The 24,079-nt window shown below is 50.5% G+C and overlaps 2 protein-coding genes across 3 annotated transcripts; one reads left to right on the forward strand and one right to left on the reverse strand.

Moving 5' to 3' along the window:
• Window positions 1–422: 422 nt before the first annotated feature.
• Window positions 423–10,206, forward strand: SYCE2 (synaptonemal complex central element protein 2). Its single transcript, XM_074935628.1, has 4 exons — window positions 423–519; window positions 4,719–4,837; window positions 7,235–7,445; window positions 10,012–10,206. The coding sequence occupies exons 2-4, from the start codon at window positions 4,725–4,727 to the stop codon at window positions 10,204–10,206; spliced, it is 519 nt and encodes a 172-aa protein (XP_074791729.1). The 5' UTR covers window positions 423–519; window positions 4,719–4,724.
• GCDH (glutaryl-CoA dehydrogenase) lies at window positions 8,428–23,400 on the reverse strand. Of its 2 annotated transcripts, none has more exons than XM_074935674.1 (12): window positions 23,255–23,400; window positions 22,277–22,535; window positions 21,865–21,900; window positions 21,194–21,337; window positions 20,483–20,545; window positions 19,438–19,608; window positions 18,415–18,544; window positions 17,742–17,958; window positions 16,899–17,002; window positions 16,010–16,135; window positions 14,250–14,410; window positions 8,428–13,227 (listed from the first exon to the last, which is right to left on the reverse strand). In XM_074935674.1, exons 2-12 carry the CDS (start codon window positions 22,377–22,379, stop codon window positions 13,154–13,156), a joined length of 1,329 nt encoding a protein of 442 aa, XP_074791775.1. In that variant the 5' UTR covers window positions 22,380–22,535; window positions 23,255–23,400; the 3' UTR covers window positions 8,428–13,153. The 2 variants fall into 2 exon arrangements, with proteins under 2 accessions (XP_074791775.1, XP_074791776.1); XM_074935675.1 differs by having other exon boundaries at window positions 22,277–22,612; window positions 23,255–23,382.
• Between the last annotated feature and the right edge of the window lie 679 nt (window positions 23,401–24,079).

The raw sequence follows: 24,079 nt of genomic DNA on the forward strand, positions 1-24,079 counted from the left end.
AGATCTTAAATTCTCTCTGGGAAGGGGGAAAAAGCAACCAACCACCAAACCCTGTTTCATGAGGTGGAAGGTGCTGCTATTCCAGGCACCAATGGATTACAAGTGTAAAAATAACACAAGCTGGAAGAACTAGCCTGTGATGTCACCCAAATCCCAGATGGGAACCATTCACAAGTTCTTACAGAGCAGGGATCACACTGAACTTCTCAGTCCCAAACCTGTGAAATTTGATATTTGCCACAAAACGTTTGTTTACAAAATGTGCCTTTCTTGTCCAACGATCCCTGGAGTGAGATGAGCTGTCAGATAAGGTCGGGGGAAGTGTCTATTTTATGATCAGAAAGACAGTAAACGTTATTAGTCCTCTTGCTGCCATAGTTTCTTGTTGAGTCCCTAGAACTGTTAAAGCTGCCAGAATACCTGCTTCCTGTAAAACATCTGGACTTTTGTGGAGATTTTCGGAGGCTATTGACTACACTACAAGCACTACCGTGGCACTGGGATTTTTTTCTCATCAAAGTAATTGGCTCACTGTTCTGAGAGATAGTAGCGAGATCAAGGGTGGTACATTGTGTCTACCCTGGAGGTTAGGTTGACCTAACTATGGCACCTTTGGGCGCAATTTTTTTCACGGCCCTGAGCGACGTAACTAGGTCAATCTAATTTTTTTGTGTAGACCAGGCCTGAGTTGCCTTATTGGAAGAAGGCACTAGTCTCCTACTGAATTTCAGTGGGGTATAAACACCTATTTGGAAATCCCAGCCTTCTTCAATGGACTGTTTTTTAAATGATTCTTATTAGAAGTGAAGTCATCAGGTAAACAGAATGAAGGCAATGACACATACATGTGAGGTATCCCCTGTTCTTAAATACTGGATCTTTGATCAATCTGAAATGGTTATTCCTGGACAGGGACTTCCTGTGTGGAACTGAGGATGGACTACCCTTAACAAGAGAGGAGCCAGGAAGTGACACAAGCCTTTTGTTCAGATGTCCATTTGTGTGTAGATAGCATGACGCCCGCGTGGCCATTCAATGGGGTCGATTCGCTGTCACACTGATAATGGTAGCATAAAGGAGGCTCAAGGTGGGTCGAAATGGTTCCAGAATACAGGCCCATCGGGGGCCACTGGCAGCAGACCATAAACTAGAGCAACCTCAAAGACACTGTAATTTACGGGGACCTGCACAGCCTCAGAATATGGAAAAAGAAAAGGAGTACTTGTGGCACCTTAGAGACTAACAAATTTATTTGAGCTTAAGCTTTCGTGAGCTGTAGTCTCTAAGGTGCCACAAGTACTCCTTTTCTTTTTGCAAATACAGACGAACACGGCTGCTACTCTGAAACCAGAACCTCACTGAGATTCTAGCCCGGGACTTCCCCCCCACGGCTCCTCAATCCCCACCTGCAACAGGAGTGTAAACAATGCTTTCTGGGTGGGGGGGCTAGCTTCTGTTCCAGACTCAGTGTTTCCTTTATTAATGCAATCTCTAGATTTGGGGGGATGAAAATCCCCCCAACACTGCAGTGGTCTACACCCAGGCCCCCTGCTAGTCCAGCTGTCTTTTGAGCAACTAATTCTGCCAAACTGTGCTGTGGTTGGATGTGCCCCCCCCACCCCGCAGCCTGGACCCCCCACCCTAGACCCCAGCTCAGCCCCCCTCCCCTCCCCCAGCCTGGTCCCCCCAGCTCAGCTCCCCTCCCCCAACCTGGACCCCTCAACCCTGCCCCCTTCTCCCAGCCTGGACCCCACCACCTCTGCCTTCCCCAGCCTGGACTCCCCCGGAGGCCAGCCCCCTCACTCCCCGCCTTCATGCCCTCTCGACCTCTCATTGGAGGAGCTGAGGGCGGGGAGGGCGCTGATTGGCCAGCAGGGCTGGCATTCTCCGGCCCAGGCCCGGCCCACCCGTCTTCTCAGCGGGGCCGTTAAGGGGCAGGGAAGTGGCGGGAAAAGCTGCGGTGAGGGGGGAGGGGCGCTGGGAGCCCCGATTCAGCCCAATCTCTGGGATGAGCCCCCCCGCGGCCCCACCGAGAGGCTTGAAATAATAGAGTGGCCACATCTATATGGGAGCCTAATACAGGCCTCCCCAGTTCTATATGGGCCCCCCTGGGAGCCCCAATACAGCCCACCCGGTTCTATATGGGCCCCCCTGGGAGCCCCAATACAGCCCCCCCAGTTCTATATGGGCCCCCCTGGTGAGCCCTGATATCGGGTCCTCATCCATCTACAGGCTGCTCACCCCCCTATGGGGTCTCCCGCACTGTGAGCCTCGGTACAGCTGTCCCATGTGGGGGTCCTCTCCCCTAGGGGCTCGTCACACCGGCCCATTGGGGATCCCCCCAGCCTTGCTATAGGGCACCACATGCTCCTATGGGGTCGGTATAGGAGCCCCTTCACCCTTAGGAGGGAACAAAACAAGAACCCCACCCTACAGAATTAAATCAAATTAGAGGGGTTTATTTTTATATATATATACACACACACACACACACCGGTGGGATTCACCGATCTATTTATCTAGCTGGCTATACACACACCCATCTAGCTATCCATCTCCTCTAATTTGATTGAATTGACTAATTTCAATGTATTTAACACTTACCATCGGTATTCAGACGCAGTGGGAATTCTTTTAGGCCCTTTTTGAGCATGAGAAAATCTTTGATCAATTGATTTTTTTTAAAGCAGATATTAAGAGTCACAATACTGCCAACCCAAAAAAATCCAACCCCAAATTCTAAAAAAATCATGGCTTAAAAATAATCAATAGACAAATAAATTTGGGTTGACAGATTACAATGACAGATTATTTGCTGTCTTTAGCGGGTCATGATTTCAAGCATTTATTCTCATCCACAAGACCTAGGAATGACTTCTTTCATTTTTTGTTTTTAATGAAAACTGAGATGCTCACATGATTCCAGGAGCTGGGGCTTTAAGAAAAACAGCTAATGTCCCAGAGGTGGGAATCCTGAAGTCAGATTTTTCCCAGTAAAATTTATCTAGTTATATAAAAGAGAGAGGGTGTGGAATTGTAGTGATTGGTCAACAGCTAGCTTCCTGCAACATTTCAGTTTAGTAAATGATGTGAATTTAACAATCATTGTATGTACTTATCTCTCCTTTTCAAAATTAAATTCCTATAGAGTTTTGAAGATCTTGGTTGAGGTCAGACAAGGTTACACTTTCAAATCCAGGTAACCAGTGTAGGTTCTAGGTGTTTTATTATTAATTATTATTATTATTTCTATTTTAGTAATTGCTAGAACCTCTTGACTGGGGATAGAAAAGGAGTACTTGTGGCACCTTAGAGACTAACCAATTTATTTGAGCATAAGCTTTTGTGAGCTACAGCTCACTTCATCGAATGCGTACTGTGGAAAATATAGAAGATGTTTTTATACACACAAACCATGAAAAAATGGGTGTTTATCACTACAAAAGGTTTTCTCTCCCCCCACCCCACTCTCCTGCTGGTAATAGCTTATCTAAAGCAATCACTCTCCTTACAATGTGTATGATAATCAAGGTGGGCCATTTCCAGCACAAATCCAGTGGGGATAGTGTTAGATGTGGTACATACAACAATAACAAAAAGACAGTCCTTATCTCACAGAATTTACAATCTAGGTAAATACAATTGACTTATACAGCTAGAAAGCTAAAAATGTTTCTAGATCTATGTAATTTTGTAGTCCTCTAACAGAGGTTAGAGTTGCAGTGTCTTTATATTTATATATATGTCCTCAGTGTTTTAATAGTTTTTCTTAGCAAATTTTGTTCTATAATACATCTAATAAAATACAGACTATTTCAAACTCTCCAAGCAAAATCAAGTCAGAGATAAAAATAGTATATTTTGTCCAGCTCTCTAGGTAAATTGGGAGTAACTCCAGTGAAGTTATATCAGTGTAAAACTAGTGTAGAAGAGAAGCAGACTCAATATTAGAGCTGGTCAGGAAATGGATTTTCCATTCTATGACAAATTTTGAGAGTTTGACTTTTTTCCTGGTTCCAAATAGGGACGAAGAGCCAAAGTCTCAAAATTTTTCATAAACTGAAACACTGAAAAAAATGATTTGGGGTAAATTGAAATATTTCCTTTCCATTAATTCAATATGTCGTGTTTCAGTTTTGACCTTTTTTATTTTAAAAACATTTTAAAATATAAAATAACATAGATTTTTAAACTAAAAGTAGTTTTGAACTGAAAATTCCAAATGTTTAATTATGAAAATGTCAAAACTGGCTGTTTTGATATTTTTCAAAAAATTCTTTTTCAAAACAAAAAAATAATTGAAACTGACATGGTCCCATGGGAAGATTCAGTTAGGAGGAATCAGCATTTTCCAATCCCCCATAAATGTCATCAAAAGTTCCTATCAAGCTCTACTGGATATGAGTTTAAAACTCTCAGTTTGATTTAGTAGCTCATGTAGGTCAGTGATTATTCTGTTATTCTTATTAATTATATGTGTTACTATAGAGACTAGAGGCTGCAACAAGACCAGGGCCCCATTTTGCTAAGAGTTGTACAAATACTTTGTAAGAGACAGTCCCTGCCCTGAAGAGCTTCAACTCTAAATAGACAAGGTAGAAGGGAAGTGACTTGCTCAGGTCACACAGCAAATTAGTGGCAGAGCCAAGGGCTAGAATGAGTCCCAGTGCAGTGCCTGATCCATGCAGCCTCCTGAAAAATCTCTCTAATTTTTAAAGGTTACGATGTCTAATCAGGAATGTGAAAGTCCAGAGCCAGAAGAGGAGCAGGCTAAACCGGACAGCCCGTTCTTTGATGATATAGAAAGACGTGAATTACATAGTGAGATCCTGTCCAGGTGAGGTGTTTTGCAGAATTCTGTCTAATATTTGCTGAGAGCCAGAGAAAGGGGAGAAAATGCTTTGCCTTGTGCCAGGAATATGTCAACAGAAACTTCCCAAAGGAGAAATGTGTTTTTAATAAATATATAGTTGGGAATGCCCTGGTTGTTCATGTTAATTGTAGTAATTTCCCAGCCTGTATTCAGATTAGGTTTTCTAATTAATATAATTGGGTATGGACAATGTTTCTAATTGCATTCTTAAGTTAAAAAGTTAGTTTGGAGGCAGAATTTCCCAATGGATAGAGCACTGGAATGGCACTCAGGAGACCTAGGTTCAATTCCTGGCTCTGCCACTAGTTTGCTGGGTGACTTTGGGCAAGTAATGGCCCTTGCCTCAGTTTCCCCAGCTGTAAAATGAGGGTAATGATGCTGACCTCTTTTGTAAAGTGCTTTGAGATCTCCTGATGCAAAGTGCTGTCTAATTAATGATTCACACATTCTCTTGTGTTGAGCACAGGCAGAATTACTCATTTTAAGTCCTATAAAGTGGTTCCCAGAACATCTACTGCTTTTAAAGAGGTGGTGACAGTCAGTGCATTTACGCCTACTCTCAACATAGGCTTTGGACCAATGTAATTATTTCAGTTGGGGTATGATTAGATATTAGTTTAGTATAGTTACATTGGGATACCCCTAGTGTGTGAATGCAATGACATATGCTACACTGAAAAAAAAAGACACTGTCTGACGAGACTAAGAGTTATAACCATATTGGTTTCATTTTCCCGAGACAAGACCTACATGTAGCTAACAGTACCCACACTAGAGGGTTGTACTGCTTTATACTGGTTCATAGGTGCTGGAACTAGGGGTGATGCCGCACCCACTGGCTTGAAGTGGATTCCACTATATACAGGGTTTACAGTTTGGTTCATAAGCTTTCGTGAGCTATAGCTCACTTCATCGGATGCAAATGCATCCGATGAAGTGAGCTGCAGCTCACGAAAGCTTATGCTCAAATAAATTGGTTAGTCTCTAAGGTGCCACAAGTACTCCTTTTCTTTTTGCGAATACAGACTAACACGGCTGTTACTCTGAAACCAGTTTGGTTCAATGACTCTCAGCACTTCCACTATACAAATTGTTCCAACACCCCTGTACTGGTTTGAAACTGATACAAAAGCTGTGTGTAGACAACCCCTTGGATGGGAGCAGTTATGCTAGGCAGTTTGTCTTTCAACTCCTCTCTATGGGACTTAAATGGCCCCCCAGCACCTGACACTTTTAGTGTATTTATTTAGAACCCAGATCTCCTGCCTCCCAGGGCAGTGCCCAATCCAGTGGGCCACACTGCCTCTCTTGTAGTAGCTGTGTACATACAGCGCACTGAGTGTATACAAAGCCACCTGGCATGGAGGTTGTTTACTTGTACTTCTGTACAAGAGGACAGAGCTAATCAACAGCAGGTGTCTCTGGCTTTTAATTCCATCACTGAGCTGTTTCACCTTGGCAGATGGCTTGGTTTATTTAGACCCATTTCCTCCACGCCTCCTCAGGACCAAATGCCAACATAAGGCAACATAAGGCAAGGTTAAGAAACATTGATGTAGGCATGCCGGCCAATAGCATCAGGAGTTGAGCGGGAATCCTGATCAGTACAGTGTATAATGTGCTAATACAATAATGTACCCAGAAGGCTGATCCTAAGCACACTGCCTTCCATAGGCAAGGGTACTGATTTAGAACCTGAGGCTGCTCATCATGTGTGTCATTCCCCCCCCCCACCCCCATCAAATGGAATTAGATGTCAATTTTGCTAGCATTGCAGAAATAGTTTCACAAACAAGTCCGCCAACAGGGACTCTGTATTTCCTTTATAAAATAGAATTAGCTAACACAGGAGCTGTCAAGTTTGTGATGAATGGATTCTGGTTAATAAGCTGCTTTAATTATTGGATACACAAATGTAAAGGACTAAAATTCCCACAAGAGAGAAATTAACAAAATAGCTGGGAACAGTTTTCTTTGGCATCTGATTTTGCTCGATAACTTTGGCTCTAGTCTTTGTAATTTTTCTTCATGTATTGAATTGTGATGGTAGTTTTGTATAGCTGCAGCCTTCTTACATGCATACAGGCACCAGTGAACAGGGGAGGATCTGACCTTCTGTGTTTGGTTTTAAAATGCTCCCTTTCTTTAGGAGTGACAGCAAGGGAAAGGATGGGAAGTTTACCTTTTCCATAGAGCAGGTAAACTTCCCCCCTTGCTTCAGATATGTCAGTTACTGTTATCTGGAAACAAAGTGAATGCTTTCACAATGAGTCCTCAAACTTACCTGAGTTTTGGCCTTTGAGTGTAAGTTGGGGTACAGGTGAATACAACACACGTTCATTTATTTCAATTTAAATGCAGGAAGGAATCGCCCAGCACAGCTCTGCTCTGCCCCACTGCAGATGTGCCTGTAGCAGCATTGGATGGCAAGTCATCCAATTATTTCGCAGCCCTGGATTCAAACATTGAAAATCTGCAGAAAAGAACGCAGCAGCTGATTGAGAAGATCAACGAGAACCGGAAGAAAGACCACACTGTCATGAGCAATTTCAGGGAGAGCCTCCTGCTGAAGGTGAAGTGGATAGTGAGATGGCTATATACAAGGGCTCAAGGGTGGAAGCCAAAGGAAGGAAGAGAAGTTAGCTAGCTTGGTGAAAAAGGAGGGGCTTTAATGCTGAGCAAAGGAAAATGTGTGTGTGGGGGAAGTGCTGTATCGGGGGGCGGATTGCCCCCTTCCATGGTATAAACCCCATGTCATTCCAGCACGGAGGCAGGGTTTGCCCCAGGCTGGAACAGGCAGCAGGACCCACCATATATCCCAGGGGATTGGCCTGAGGCCAGAGACATCTGCACGAAAGCCCTTTGCTTCTGATGCATCCCCCCCCCACACACACCCTGGAGTCTCCCTAGAAGGCCCTCCCAAGCAGGAGCTGCACTAGGGCCCCTCCTCAGAGGGATATGTCACACAGCACGGTGGTGATAGCGCGGTGGGAAAGGTAATACAGCCCAGAACTGTGTTCTCTTTTCCTTTTTAACTTCACTGGGTGCAGCGTTCTCGAACCCACACGCCTCCTCCAACAGTCATGCTCCTATGCTCTTCCCCCCCCCCCCCCCCCAACAGATCCCAAGACAACTGGGCCGAGGGGAGGGATGGCTGAGCCCTCCATTTTCATGGGAGTGGGAAAAGCCGTGTGAGGAAGGTCTTCTTCCCAGGGACCCATACTGGGTTATGGAATCATCTCCCCAAGGAAAGTCGGGGGAGTTTCACTGTATAGAGCATTTAAAAGTAGATCAGACAGAACAAAAGAGGGGAGCAGCAGCTAGACTCTACTTGAAAGGTGGACTAGAGGGGCCCTGTCGGTCTCCATGTTCTCCAATTCTTTGCTACGTTGCAGCGAATCAGTACAGAGCTTGTTTTTAATGTAAAACCACTTTACCTGCCAACATCAGTGAAATCCCAACGTCACGCCTCACACACTAACTTGAATCCCTGTGACATGCAGCAACCCCCATTGCCTCGCTAATCTCCTCTCCACTCTGACTGCACACACATTAAAGATTGTGCGCTCACAGAATGTTTATTTAAATGTATTTTAATCATGTTAATCAGTCACAGATCACCCACCTGAATGTCCTCCTTGCCTCCAAGGCATTAAATCAGATGCTTTAGAGCATACTTTTACATACATGTAAAGAAAAATAATGTAACAGTGGGGCGCTTTCCATTATAAAATCAGCTACAGACTCTAACGTGTAATATATAGAACGCCTGGCTCTTATCTAGCGCTTTTCATTCATAGATCTCAAAGCACCTTACAAAAAGTCAGAATTGTTGTAAAATGGGGAAACCGAGGCACAGCAGGTCAATATGACTTGTCCAAGCTCACCCAGCAGGCCCGTGGAAGAACTGGGAATAGAACCCAGGCCTCCCAAGTGCTATACGAGAGTGAGATATTTATTATTATTATTAAGAGAGGCAGTGTGGCTTATAGGATACAGTACTGGACTAGGACCCAGGAGACCAAGGTTCTATTCTTGGCTCTGCAACTGGCCTGCTGGGTGACCTTGGACAAATCACTTCACCTCTTTGTGCCTCAATTTCCCCAGGGTGATAATGGTACTGACCTCCTTTGTGAAGTACTTTGAGATCTACTGATAAAAACTAGGGATTATTATGCAAATGGAATAACAAACCAAAGCTTCATTTTATGCCAGTGACTTCAAAGCATGGAGCTAAGTTAAGAGGAAAGTCATTCGAATTCTTTACCACCTTCTGATCGCTGTGGTCTAATGCACTCCAACTTGCCATAAGGCTTCCACTTCCATCTCCAACAGATGCAGAAACCAACACATCTCCCATTTCACACTGGCACTCGCAAAACCTTCATCATGGTCTCTACTAGGAGCAGCTCAGCACATCTCCTGTCACACATTCCATGCACGTGGGAAGTTATTTCCGCCTTACCATTGCTGAGGCGGTCATTAAAGTTTTGGGCCAGATTTTCAAAAGTATTTAGGAGCCCTAAAAATGCAGCTTGGGGCTTTTGAAAATCACGCTAGCCACCTAACTCCTGGGAGAGCTGGAAATAGAACCCAGGTGACCTGAATTGCAGTCCAGGGCCCTGATCTCTGGGGCACATGGCCTCTAGTAGGCTAGAATCCTCTTGTGTGCCATATTGCTGTTTCCCATGAAGATCCCACTCCTGCATTCAGATCCATGCAGGCAGATCCTCATGGAGTTGCACTGAAGTGCTGCATGGACCAGTTGCAGGGCTGGGGTCTGCATAGGAATAAGGAATTGCCAGCCTGGCCCAGGCTAGCAGTCCCTGGAGTCAGTATCCTGGCTCCCACATGGGCAGCCGCAGATGCTTTCAGAAGATGGTGTAAGAAGCCTGCAGTAAGCATTTACATTTATGCACAAATCAGTTTTGGTCTACTCTGTCTAAAACTCATGAAAAAAAGTCACACTTAGGGCAAGACTCAGCCCCATCCCAACATGGCAGAGCACCCATTGAAATCAACGATAGTTGCATCCTGTTACTCTGGGAGTGGGGGGACAATGCAACCCTTAATATTCAAGCCATCAGCCTCTGATCCATTTTAATTCCTAAGGCCTGTCTTTCCTCGCACTGCAAAAGGTTTCAAGTTTGGCAGAGAAGCTGGAGGAAATGATGTTTCTCGTTTACGATCGCCATAACAAGCAAATGCAGGATAAGCTCCAAGAGCTCTCGGAGATAATGGAGAGGATCAGCCAGATCCAAACGGAGCTCAGACAAGTCTGCCACACTGTGGAGGCAGCTTATAAAGACTTCTGTGTGCAGCCGGAGGTGTGAGAACACTGGGAAGAAGGGCCAGCTGGAATCAAAAGCCCAAAGGAACCACTCAAACCATCGTGTAGCTACTATTCTGATGCAAAAGGAAAAATAAGACTACAGGTCAGATAAGGGCCCCTTTTTCTATTCCTGTTGCAGTTTGTTTAATTGTTAAAGTTGTTTTAAAAACTCCTAAACTTTCAAGCTCTGATAGTGTCCTAAAGGGCATGAAGCCAGACAGGTTAAAAACCACGGCTGGCAAGTGTCAGTCTTCATAAAAGTGGGAATAAGTCTTACCTACGTGGGAGGGAATGTTGAGATGTCATTAAAGCCCACTGAAGATACGAAAGGATCATGCAATGGCCAGTGGCTGTTGTCAAACTTCTGCACCCTGCTGCCTTTGAAATGTCTTTCTTCCAGTGTGGCAGGGGGAGATTGTTGTCGCTAACTCTCTCCTAGCGCTGTTTATTGTAAAAGGCATTTTATAAAGATCATATGAATGTTACATTCCACTTTATTGGTTTATCAATAGCTGTAAACATGTCTCCTTCAGTGACTTGCCTGTTCGTTGTTTCCAACCGCTGTCTGTGCTGATATGAAAAACACAATGGGATTTAAAGCAAAAACATAAGATTCTGTCGCTCAGTTTCTTTACAGGAGAACAGAGTTTAAGCTGCTGTTCCTGATAAGCCCTTATTATTCTCAAACGCAGAGAACAAAAAGACCACTTACACATGCAGGGGCTGAAAACAGAACCTGTTCTGCTGCCCATCAGACCTACAGCAAAGGAACAAAATGTCCTAGCCAAGCGGGGGTGTGTGGGGAAAAGGGCAGGGAGCACTGCACTTTCTGTCCTAAGAAGCCACTTCCACCCATCAGTCACAGCCAGCAGATCAGAAAACCGGCAAGTTATTTTTATATACTGTTCCCGTTGCCCAATGCTGGACACGGCTATTTTATAATTCCTGGGGCAGCCCCAATTGTCTTAGCACATGTAGGTGGGCTGGGACTTTTTGCCACAGTCATGGGACCTGAAGCGGTGTGGAGGAGAAGGGTCATTTCAGGTGGATCAATCCAGAGAAACCACCCTGGTTGTTAAAGAGTTTTCTAGCAAGGATGGCTCAGCTGTCTAATCCCCTTGATAAGGACACATCTCCGACTCTTGGTCTAATGTCCATTTCACATAACGAACAGTACAGACCAGATTGTCAAAGTTGGGTGTTGAGCACTTTGAAAAAAATCTGGAGCTACATGTAGTCATACTGGTTCTTGTGCAAAGATGGACTGTGCACTGAAAACTCAACCGCCAGCACATCACTAGAGCTAGGGCAGCTATTCTGCGTAGGTTCTTATACCACCCCATCACTGTCATATCTGAGTGCTTGAGCCAAACACCTTGGAAAAAAAGGCAGGCCTGAGGGCCAGAAGTTTCAAGAGAATTCAGCATCCACCATCGGACCTAGATCAAGGAAAGAGCTCAGGGCATCAGGCGTTGATATCTCTCGCAAATCTGGCTTCAATTGTGGGGGCCAAGCACTTGAAAAATCTGGCCCTGGTTTCTTTGGAAAACTTTTCCCTGAAGGAGGTCAAGTTGTGCACCCAGAGCTCCCGTGACTGCATCTCACATACACAACCCGAGGGACACATTTCCAATCCTTCTGCCCTGATGATTGTGGGAGCATTACAGTGAGTTACTGAACATCTTGATCTGTGCTCAGCCACTCTGCAACTGCTCAGACTTCACCACTCACCTCCACGCCCTACAATCCGAGAGGTCTCAACAACCTTCCCAAGTCAAGAAAGTTACCTTTGAGTGAAGGGATGTGAAATTTGAACACAGCCTATTGCTGGTCATTTTCTTCTGTTTTGCAATGGCCAGGGCAACCAGCCACCAAATGTTAACAGTTTACACAGTTCAGCGGCTCTGATTCTATCCAGCAGCGGGCTGCAGGGTACACAAACAACTAACCACCGCAAACCGAAAAACCAAGATACATGAATAAATTTTAAAATATATGGTAAGTAACAGAAGGGATATGAGATCAGCTGGGTTCAACTGTGGGCTACTGTGAAAGAGAAATTTGGTAACAGGAATGCTAAATGGTCTTCTGTGATTCTTACAGCTGGGGAAACTGAGGCATAGAGTTGCCTGCAGTGGGTCCGTGGCAGAACCAGGAATTTAACCCCATTCTGACCCCCAGCCCTGTACAGCATTGCTTCACCTCGGTAACAACGTTTAGCTCAGTAGCTACATTGTGCAGATACCTGTTTGACATGTCCCATGACCTGGCTGTGCATGAAGATTCAGGTTTTAAGGCTTCAACACAGCTTTGTAAAGAGCAGAGAGTTCTCCCAGCATGCAATAGTGCCTCCATTCAGATAATTCTGAGAAGCAAGTTAGCTGAACTTGGACATCCAGTGGAAGGAGAGGTGAACCACTGATGATTGAGACTGCATTCCCACCCTGTTGAAACAGACAGCCTTTCCCACACAGCTCCTGAATTTACAATCAAGGAGAAAGCAAGCAAGCCAGCTCCATGCATCAAGCAGCCAATCCAGCATCACAAATCCACTGACTTTTGTTACATGACAATCCACTTCACAGAAGTTTCGCTAATTTCACCCTCTCCCATACCCCCAAAATACAAATGCAATGCTGGCAAAGACGGTCCGTTACTGAGCCTCTCTCCTTGATCCTTTACTGCAAACAGAGCGGAAGAAGACCTCCCAGATCCTTGAGCTTGAAAACCAACTAGCTGATTTGGGAGGGAATTGTATTGCAAAGTAAGAGAGAATCCAGGAGTCAGCCCAAAGAGCTACATTCAGATTCTGTATCACAGCAGCAGCCTCTGGCTTGTGACTTATTATCTTGAGAAAGAAAAATCAAAAATCTTTGTATACAAAACAATCATTCTTCTGATGTAGTGAATTTAAGGCAAAGGTGATATAGGCCTCCTCCATATTGGATTTATTTGCCGACGGTGAAGGATTGAAGTCCGGTGATTGCTCTGCCAAGGATGAGAGCATGGATATCATGCGTGCCTGTGGAGTGAAGAGAAACGGGAACAAAGATCTCACTGGGTGATGTTTAGGATAACCGGAAGTCACCAATATACGTGCGGTATGTCTCAGTTCCATGGAACTGCCTCTCCGGAGCTAGCAAGGACAGATTTTGGCTGCTTTGTTGCAGAGAGGATGGTTTGCATCATAACCATGAGAGAATATGGATCCCTTTGTAAGGAAACAAACCCCAAACCTTTCCCCCCAGCAGCATGGCTTTTGTAGCACGAAACCCAGGAGACTAGAAAAGGTAAAACTGAAATCCAGTGAAAGAGGAACTAATACAAGGTCTTGGCTACATACAGAAGTTTAACTATACTGGCATGGCTAAAATGGTTCCAGTGGTACAACCACTACCTGTGTGGACACAGTTTTACTGGTGCTACATACCAGTGAAGTTCCTGACCTATGGGAAGGGGAATATGCCATATCAGTATAAGGCACCTTTATTCCCCTTCTATCATGTCCACACTAGTGGTTGTACTCGTGTAACTATATTGGTAAATGAAAGTCACCCTCTGCCCCCCCGACAAACACCATTATCGGGGTAAAACCTATGTATAGACCAGGCGTAAATCATCAGATGCTACAGGGATGAGCATGTTCCAAGATTATCCATCAAACAGTGGCAGGGGTTGCTTCCCCCGGAAGGTGAAAAAAGACTATATTAGCGACGAGCGAAGCAAATCACTAACATGCACCCACCTCTGGGGTGGAACATGGCAGCTGTTTCAGCAGCATACAGCAATGGCGAACAAGAAAGGGGGCAGGAAGTGAAGAACATCATATTCAGTTGGAGCTGTAAGCCCCAACGTGACACAGGGAGATTAGATTGGAGGGGAGAATGCCTCCTACTGAGGCCCACCCTGCTCCCTGAAGCACAGCACCCCCGAGCATCCTGCTTTCTATCCCTTACCTCCACGGTCCCAAAGGAGCTGGAAAATCCTAGGAACCTTCATGACATTTGATACAGAGGTGTATGGGGGGGGGAGGCGGAGATTTACCTTCGTAGGTGTTCACAGCCTCCAGGTTCATGACGTGCCGGATGACATGGTATTCGTCAGCGATGCCGTTGCCCCCCAGCATGTCCCTGGCCTGGCGGGCAATATCCAGGGCTTTGCCGCAGGAGTTCCGCTTCAGCATGGAGATCATCTCGGGGGCAGCCCTGCAGCAACAGCAGCAATCAAGGGGACTAGGGTGGAAGGACGAGCTCCCCGGTGGAGCCAGGGTTTGTGCCATGTTGGCACCAGGCTTAGACCCAGCAGCCTCGTTTCACACTGGGGAGACCTAGCAGCTTGGTCAAAGGGGAACAGCCTGTTTTTCTCTAATCACGTGGTCTGGATCAGAACCAACACTCCTAGAGGGGAATAGGACCCCCTTCCCCACCTGCATGAGCCAGGCAGTCCCCGAATTTGGGGCTGGATTGGAGCCATTGCCCCTTAGAAGGAAAAGGCCCTGTATGTCACACATACAAATTGGGAAATGACTGCCTAGGAAAGAGTACTGCTGAAAGGGATCTGGGGGTCACAGTGGATCATAAGCTAAATATGAGTCAACAGTGTAACGCTGTTGCAAAAAAAGCAAACAATTCTGGGCTGTATTAGCAGGAGTGTTGTAAGCAAGACAACAAGAAGTAATTCTTCCACTCTACTCCGCATTGATTAGGCCTCAACTGGAGTATTGTGTCCAGTTCTGGGCGCCACATGTCAGGAAAGATGTGGACAAATTGGAGAGAGTCCAGAGAACAGCAACAAAAAATGATTAAAGGTCTAGAAAACATGACCTATGAGGGAAGATTGAAAAAAAAAAATTGGGTTTGTTTAGTCTGGAGAAGAGAAGACTGAGAGGGGACATAAGAACAGTTTTCAAGTACATAAAAGGTTGTTACAAGGAGGCGGGAGAAGAATTGTTCTTCTTAACCTCTGTGGATGGGACAAGAAGCAACGGCCTTAAATTGCAGCAAGGGCGGTTTAGGTTGGACATTAGGAAAAACTTCCTAACTGTCAGGGCAGTTAAGCACTGGAATAAATTGCCTCGGGAAGTTGTGGAATCTCCATCATTGGGGATTTTTAAGAGCAGTTGGACAAACACCTGTCAGGGACGGTCTAGATCAGGGACAACCAACCCGCGCCTGAGAAGGAGCCAGAATTGACCTATGTACGTTGCTGAAGAGCCACAGTAATACGTCAGCAGTCCGCCCGCCTGCCAGCAGCCCTGCTGATCAGTGCCTCCCCCTCCTTCCCCATGCCTCCTGCAGCATGCAGGAGGCTCTGGGAGGAGCGGGAGGAGTGAGGGCATGGCAGGCTCAGGGAAGGAGGCAGGAAGGAGAGGGGCCTTGGGTGAAGTAGGGGCAGGGCCTGTGGCAGAGTCAGGGGTTGAGCAGTGAGCACCCTCCCTCCCGGCACATTGGAAAGTCGGTGCCTGTAGCTCCAGCCCCGGAGTTGGTGCCTATGCAAGGAGCCACATATTAACTTCTGAAGAGCCGCATGAGGCTCCGGAGCCACAGGTTGGCCACCCCTGGTCTAGAGAATACTGAGTCCTGCCTTGAGTGCAGGGGACTTCCAATGTTATGATTCTATCTCATTCCACAATGCCTTACGCCACCAGTCCCACCCCCCAGCCTGGGGCTGGATCAAAGCTGGTGTTCCCTGGAAGGATAAGACCCGGGATCCCATTCCCCACCCCTGAGCCAGCCAAACCCCTTCTAGCTTTGCAGTCTAACCCACAGAATAACTTTTTTTAGTTAAGAAAGGCAGGTACATACTTGTCTTCATCCTTTAGCCTCCCCAGCTGCAGGCAAGCCTGTAAGCCAATGGTGATCTCAGTGAGCATATCAGCCAGCTTCTTCTGGACCAGCTGGTTCCTAGCCAGCGGCACCCCAAACTGGATCCTAGGGGCGGACAACTTAGTTAGGAGGCTGAGGAGCAAAAGTCACTTAAAACTGCTCGGGCAGATCCGCCTCTGGTGACTGACTTTAACTGGGATGGAGCATTATACTAGGTGTATTAGGTAGTGCCTAAAGGCCCCATCCAAAATCCACATTGTGCTGGGTGCTCTCCTGATAAGCTCACACGGTGGAAGGGGAAACCAAGGCCCAGAGATAGGAAGGGACGGCAGAATCAGGGACAGAACCTAGGTGTCTAAGTCACAGTTCAGTGCCTTATGCACTACACCGTCCTTGCTTCTCATTTGACCTGATCTCTGCCCAGCGACAAAGAGTTCCATCGGACGCTCTACAACGGACAGTTCTTCTGAGAGCTAGAACGCTTCATATATACTGCATGTAATCGGCTGGCAGCATAACTGGACTGGAAAGAGCTAGTGAGCCCCATGAAAGCCCTTCACTGCTGGACTCCACCGTGTTCTCCCACAGCTAACTGCTGGCAGTCACCCTGGTGGGTTAGGGAAGGGGGCTGGGAGTCAGGACTCTCAGGTCCCATTCCCAGCTCTGCTACTGATCCACTGTGCGACCTTGGTCAAGTCCCTTCACCTCTCTCCCTCAGTTTCCCCTCCTGTCAAGGACTCTCCCATGAGGTCTGAATTAATAAGTGCCTTTAAAAAGAGGCAGGCAGGGATCCCCCAAACCTACGTGGGGCTTCCACCCACCCCAGGCACAAAGAGTTCTTCCCCCCCACCCCACATGCAGTCATTACCTGTCCAAGGCATACTGCCTAGCTGTCTCCAAGCAGAATTCAGCAGCGCCGAGCGCTCCCCAGGCAATGCCATACCTAGCGTTGTTTAGACAGCCAAACGGACCCTGGCAGGACACGAGACAGAGCCTTGATCATTAACCTCCAGGCAACGTTGCCAAGGAAGAGCACATGACCTCTGCTCCCGCCAGCCCCCTGCATTAACAGGGCAACAGGATCCTGGCTTCGTGCCATTGTCTCTCTCTGCCCAGAAGGATTTGGGGACCACATTTCTAAGTTCATTGGCATCCATCAAAACTGACCTGTTAAAGCCACAGGAACGGCTCATCTCTCCAACGGAACGCCCCTGTACAGTGGGAGCTGTTTTACACAGCGATCACTCACCCCCTGAGGAAATGCAGTTGTCTCTGGAGTGGAGAACAGCAGCTACTTATCCAGGGATCAATTGGCCCTGTGCTGAAATGTAGCTGCTGCTGGGGTTGGGGCGGGGCACAGCAGCTGTTTTCATCAACCACACAGCAACCATACCCAAGACAGGATCCAACAAAGAAGAATCCAGCAGTCGATTGCTTCCTGTGGTTTGGGAAGCTGAAGGCAATTGCCAAGGTGAGGCTCAGGCCAGGACACCTGGATTAACATCCCTTGGTTTAAAGGCCATTCCCTGCAGCACAGTGCCCCCTAGCACCGCACTGGTGCTCTATGGGGAAACCATCCGCTGCTGGCCCCCCTCCCCACAGCAGCTGGAGTCTCTCCTCCTAGCAGCGTCCCCAGCCAACAACCCTGCTTAGGCTGCGAGATCATGGGGAACCGAAGAATCGGCTGGTGGGGAGGAGAGGCTGGACTTACCGCGAGCCCGGAGACATGCGGCAGCAGGTTCTCCTCCGGCACCTCCACATCCTCCATCAGGATCATGCCGGTGGTGGAGGCCCGCAGGGAGAACTTGCCCTCGATCCTGGGTGTCGACAGGCCCTTCATCCCCCTCTCCAGAAGGAAGCCCCGGATCCTCCCGTCCTCACACACGGCCCACACCACGCAGAGATCCGCCAGTGGGGAGTTGGTGATCCTGGGAGGAGGAGATGTGAGACCCAGCTCATCTCGGAGCCTCCCAGAGCTCCCTCCTCAAAGGAGGCAGGATGGTACCATCCAAACAGGGAAAATGAGCTAGAGGGGAGATGTGAAACGCCCCAGCAACTCAGTAACGGAGCCGGGGATAGAACCCAGGAGGCCTGGCTCCCTGCTCTAACCACTGGACCCCACTCCCACCCTAGAGCTGGGGACAGAACCCAGGAGTCCTGGAGAGGCCCAGGATTGGCTGAGCCATGGGGAGCAACAAGGCAGGGCCAAGGTTATCGGGGTACAGCAGTTGTCTGGGAAGAGGGGGCTTGCCCAGCTCTGGGGCCCCAGAGGATCTGGTCTCAGGACAGGGTGGCAGTGAGACCAAGGGCCTGGAGTGTGGGTGGCTGCTGAGAGCCGAGGGCAGGGCTAGCGGCCGGGCTGCCGGGGCCTGGCTCTGTCTCACCAGGTCTTGGAGCCGTTGAGCGTGTAGGTCTTGCTGGCCGGGTGGTAGCGAGCCCTGGTCTCCATGCCCCCAGGGTCGCTGCCGTGGTTGGGCTCAGTCAGCCCAAAGCAGCCCAGCAGCTCCCCTGTGGCTGAGGACAGGAAGCCAGTGGGCTTGGGCTGGAGCCGCTGCCCCAACCCTCCCCCCAGGTCCTGCACCCTCCCCCACCTCCCATCCCCGAGACACCCTCCCCCACGGCCCAGGTCCTGCACCGACCCCTCCCTCCACCAATTCCCACCTCTCTTGCGACCCTCCCACCAGGTTCCTGCACTGCCTCTCCCCCATCAATTCCCACCCCCCATCTCATCCCTGCCCCAGCTCCTGCACTGCCCCTCAACCACCAGGCAGTGCCCGTCCCCCCGCCCATTTGCTGCCCCCAACCACTTTTCTCCTAGGTTCCCCCCAGCTCCCAAGCCCCTACTCATCCCAATGCCCTCCCCCTGTCCACCCCACTAAAGGCCCCTCTCCCTCCCCCAATTCTGCCCCCAACACCCTCCCCATGGGTCCTGCCCCTCCAACCTAGTTCCCACCCTCCAGACGATACCCAATCCCACAGTTGCCACCCCTCCCCCCATGGCTCTCACGTCACCCAGGCCCAATACCTGCCCTGCCCCCCGACTTCTGCATCCTCCCTCCCCCGACATTCTCCTCATGGCTCCTTCGCCACCAGTGGCCACCCCCCACTCCCTGTATGCCTGCCCCCACAGACCTTCCCCACCCTGTGCTCCCTCCCAGCAGCCCGCCTCAGGGGGGCAGGGGGCAGTTCCTTCCCCCTCCTGCCAACCCCACTCCTTCCAGGTTATCCCAGCAGAGAGCATTGTGGGAAAGAACCATCCCAACATCCTCCCTGCTCTGCCAGCTGGCTGGACAGCCGGGGCCCAGCTACAGGGGATGTCTACCAGCTCCGGAGCCAGCAGCCTCCCGGGTGGATCCACGCTCCCCGCTCCTAGCCAGGGAGAGCCCCCACCCGCACCTCTCGCTCACCCAGACGGGGCAGGTATTTCTGCTTCTGCTGCTCCGTGCCGTAGGCGTTGATGGGGTGCATCACCAGGGACGACTGGACGCTCAGGACTGAACGGTAGCTGCTGTCCACTCGCTCGATCTCCCGAGCCAGCAGCCCGTAGGCCACGTACGTGGTTCCGGCACAGCCATAACCTGAGACGGGCACAGAACGTGGACAGGACACACATCAGCAGCAGCTCGGGTCCGAACCCCGCCCTGGGTCAGTCAAGACAAGAACCCCCTCCCCGCCTGAGGACAGCTGGGGAACGGCTCCCCTCAGCACCTGCTACCCTGTGTGCCAAGGACTGACGGGGGCCATGCGGGCAGAGTGGATGGAGGAGCTCAGAAGGGCTGAGACATGCCAGTAGGGGGCATCGTGTGCACTGGGAATAGTCCATGGGCACCTGCCGCCTTCCCAAACGGAGCCACAGGGCCTGCATCGCCCGGGCACAAAGCCATAGGGTTTGAGATGCCACAGCAGCCACTGGAAAATTGGTCCCTAGATACTGGGGGGCCCAATTCAGCACAGCCGTGTGACCCCTTTCTGCCACCCAGGCTGGTGTAAAAGGGCCTTGGGACTGGTGCAACCCCACCCCCTCACAGGCAGGAGGTGTTGTACCCCCCTCAGCCACAGGGGGCATCCCAGGTGGGGCAGAGGTGGGCGTGGCCAAGGCAGGAGGAGGCATGACTGGGGCGAATGTGAAGGCAAGGAGGGGCATGTCAAAGGGGGGCTGTGGCCATTACACGGTCCCAGGTGAGCACAGGTCAGATCAGCTCTCGGGACTGTCCATAGGGGTATCCAGCAGAGCTCTCAGGGGCTTCCCCACCCATGGTGCCCATCCGTCGGCTGCTGCTGCTCTCGCCCACCATCCCTCTGCCCCGTGTCAGCTGGTGAGATCCCTCCCCGTGGCGTGCCAGCCCCTCCCTCCATGGGATGCACTGTCCTCGAACTGAGATCCACTCCACGTTCCGGCCAGTGACCCTCCCAGCCATGGCCAGAGGGGAATCCCTCCTGGGTCCAGCTCACCTTTGATGGTGGAGCCCAGGATTCCCAGCTCCCCCAGCTCCGACACGATGTCCCGGTGAAAGACTGGAAAGAGGAGACACCAAAGTGTGTCTGTGAGTGCAAAAGGCAGAGTCACTGCCCTCTGCCTCCTCCCCCCACCGGACACAGGGATCCCCAAACCAGCTCAGGACTGGAACTCCAGTCATGCAGCCCACCTGGCTCTCCCCGACAGCAACGCACAATCCCTGCAGCCCCACCAGCGGGTTTAATCTGCAGTTCCCTCCCCCAAATGCATTTAATTCAGGCATCCACCAGGCCCTGAAGGAGGCTACAGACATACAGGCACGTTCCGATCTCAGTGAGCCCTGGGTAAATCTGGAGTCACTCCCTGACTACAATGGGGTCAGGGCCGGATTCTGATCTCGGAGCCCCTGGGGTCAATCCAGAGTCACCCACTGAATTTAAAAGAGGAAGCTGGAAGAACAGAGGGCGGCATCTGGGTCTGTAAATTACCCCCAAGCACCTCTGGTTTGCATGCAGCCATGGCACGTGGATCTCTGGGACGGGCGGGTCTGGGCAACGCTGCCACAGACTGGACGCAATCGGACAGCTCCCGGTGCTAGCGGCTGCAGTCAGCATCTAAATCCAAAAGAGCTACTGGGGGCTCCGGGGACAGAGACATGGGTTTTTGGAACAGTCACGGGTTCTATCCCTGGTGCTGGCTTCAGGCACCTTCATTCCGGTTGGCCATGACAATTCGTGGCATCAACTTCTCCTGGCAGTAGGTGCGGAAGGAATCCCGGATCATGAGCTCCTCCTGGGTTAGCTGCCTCTCCAGCTGCAGGGGATCTTGCCAGTCAAACTGGGCTCCCGGGGCTGGAGGAAGACAGTCAGAGCTAGATGCACACCTAACAGCTTCAGCGCCAACCCCTACCCCTACCCATGCAGGGAGAGGGGAAATGACAAGCCAGGTATCTCATCTTCTCAACCCAACCTCCCTCGGGCTGGAGGCAGATCACAAACGGGAACTTTAATCCCAAAAGTAAAGCGTGAGGGTATTGGCTGCGGGGTGGGGGGCCCAAGGCTGGAATAGCAGGGGCGGTGGGTCAGAATTGAGGGGCATGGGATGGAAGCCATTCATTAAAGCCGATTCCTGCTCAGCCTTTACTGGAATCAAATTAGTAATTAATAATAGACCTAGTTCAAGCCAATGCTTTAAACCCCTGATTTACAGACACTGGGAACCCCTTGTTGTAAAAAACCCCAAGCGCTGCCTTCTGGCTGTTTCACTTTCTGCTACTGATGGATTCGTAGAGGCACTCTGACCCTGTTCTCTTCAGTTTCTCCAGCTGTCCAAGGGTCAAAAAGTCGTTTCCAATGGGAGCTGGAGGGTGGGCAGTTACCTTTCAGGGGCTTCTCTTGGGCCTTCGTTTCTTTTTCTGGAAAAGCAGAGAAGAAGCCGGGCAGGTGAGTTATTTTATCCCTGCTCTGCTGAGGACGCAAAGCGGGAATCACTGGATCAGATCTCTACCCTGTGCCAGGCTGAAGGGACGCCTTCTGGGCATCCCATTACCCGTGCCAGCTTCTTAGCCCTGCAGAGCTAAAAAGCCAGGAATACGGAGGTGGGGCTGTGACAGACTCAGACCCTCCGTGGTTGGGGGACTTGTGACACCAGTGGGTCCACGGTGATGGGGGCCTGTACTTCCCCCATAGCTCCAGCCCTCCACCCCCACCCCCCCCCTTTAAAAAAACCCCCAACATTTAGGGGGTCTGGCTTGGGGGGTGTTGGGAGGGGCCGCACCTGCTCCTACTCACCCTTCTGTGCCGCTATGGTGCCCTGGAGCCGGCTGGCGCCTATCCCCGCCACGCAGCAGTGGCTGCTTCTTAGCAGCCTGGTCGTGGCGAGTCTCAGAGCCATCTGGGGTTGCTGCTCGTCGGGAAGGGAGATGAGAGAGGCTGCTTGGGGGCGACCGCCAGACTCACTGATAAATCACTCTCACGATGCGGGGCGTAGACAGGCCCCGCTGATCTTGTAAGCCTGTTTCCCCGATGTTTTTCCTGGATGTCGTTCTGTCTACACGACAAGGCAGGGCGGCGTTTTAATGACACTAGGGCAGCTGTGTTGCAGCCGGGGCCCTCCCACGGGTTCTGCTGTGTAGACAAGACCCACAGCACCCCTTGTTGCTTTGCGAAGGGGCAGGAATTGCCCAGACACACAGTCCACACTGGATCTCTGAGCCAAGCCCCACCTCTGGGTGGGGAGTGGGGTCTAATAGTTAGAGCAGGGGGCTGGGAGCCAGGATTCCTGGGTTCTCTCCCTAGCTCTGGGTGGGGGGAGCAGGGGAGGAAGGCAAGCGCAGCTGGGAGCCAGGACTCCTGGGTTCTATTCTTGGCTCTGAGTCTCCTCCCAGTGCAGCTCCCCACGGATTCGGGAGGGCTCTGCTAATGGACCCAACTCCAGGATCGGGGCCTTCGTTAGGTTACAAGCCCCGGTGGGTCAAAACCTTTATAAACCCGCCTTCCCGCGGCGGCACAAACGCCTGTGCATTAACCCCCTGGCTGCCAGCCCCCAGCCCCTTTGCTTTAGCTGCCGGGGGAGGGGAGAGGGCCAGGCATCGCCCAGCTGCGGGAGCCCGACCGAGCCCAAGGCACCACGGGGGCCTCAGCAACTGGGCCCCGGGAGCTGAGCTAAGCAAACCCCCCCCATGGAGAGCCCCCCCCCCAGGCTTGCTGCTCCCCCAAGCTGCCCCGAGCAAAGACACCGACCCCCACCCCCAGCACAGAGCGACTCACCTGGGGGAGGTTCTGAAACTGACCCGGGGGCAACACGGGAGACCTTGGGGTGACGTCAGCAGGAATGGGGGCGGGGCGACATTTTGAGTGTGGCGGAAGAGAGAGAGATTAACCCCTTGCTGTCCCTCTGGCTCAGCAGCGAGGCCGCAGCAGGTTGGGGGGGGGGGGGTGCATGCCACATGCAGGTACCGCGGTGCGGGCACATATTGCCTGTAACAGACCGCATCATGCGAGCTTGCACGTGGCTGCACTGGACACGCCAGTGCATGCTGCATGCAACCCCTGTGTGGCGGCCACTTCACCTTGCAGCTACACGTGGGTGAATCATCTGTATGGGTGTGCAAACGCTGCAAGCATGCAACCTCACGGCGCATGCAACGCTCATGCGCAGCATTTGCAGACACGCAGGGGGAGAAATCATGCATGCCTGCAACAGGCGCATGCCGGCCCCCTCTGCCTGCAGCAGCCGCGCACTTGTGAAAGCGGCGTGCAACCCCTGGGTGCCTGCAGCGTTTGCATGCAGAATCTGCAAACACGGGGAGGAGGAGATTGTGCATGCATGCAACAGGCGCTTGCCGGCCGCCTCTGCCTGCCGTAACTGCCTGCTTGCAAAGGCCGCTTGCCACAATAAGAGGCACACTGCATTTGTTTGCAATATCTGCATGCATGCAGCATCTCCTGGCTGCTAACTGCTCCTGCAAACGCTGGATCCTTCTCTGCCTGGAGCTGGGCTGCCCGGGGGTGAAGAGATTTGGGGGTTAAAAAAACCGGTGAGAGAAATTATCAAAGGGGAGGAGGGACGAGAAAGGGAGCGCACCCCGCCTT

The sequence above is a fragment of the Natator depressus genome, chromosome 20 (assembly GCF_965152275.1).
Source record: "Natator depressus isolate rNatDep1 chromosome 20, rNatDep2.hap1, whole genome shotgun sequence".
Taxonomy (NCBI): domain Eukaryota; kingdom Metazoa; phylum Chordata; order Testudines; family Cheloniidae; genus Natator; species Natator depressus.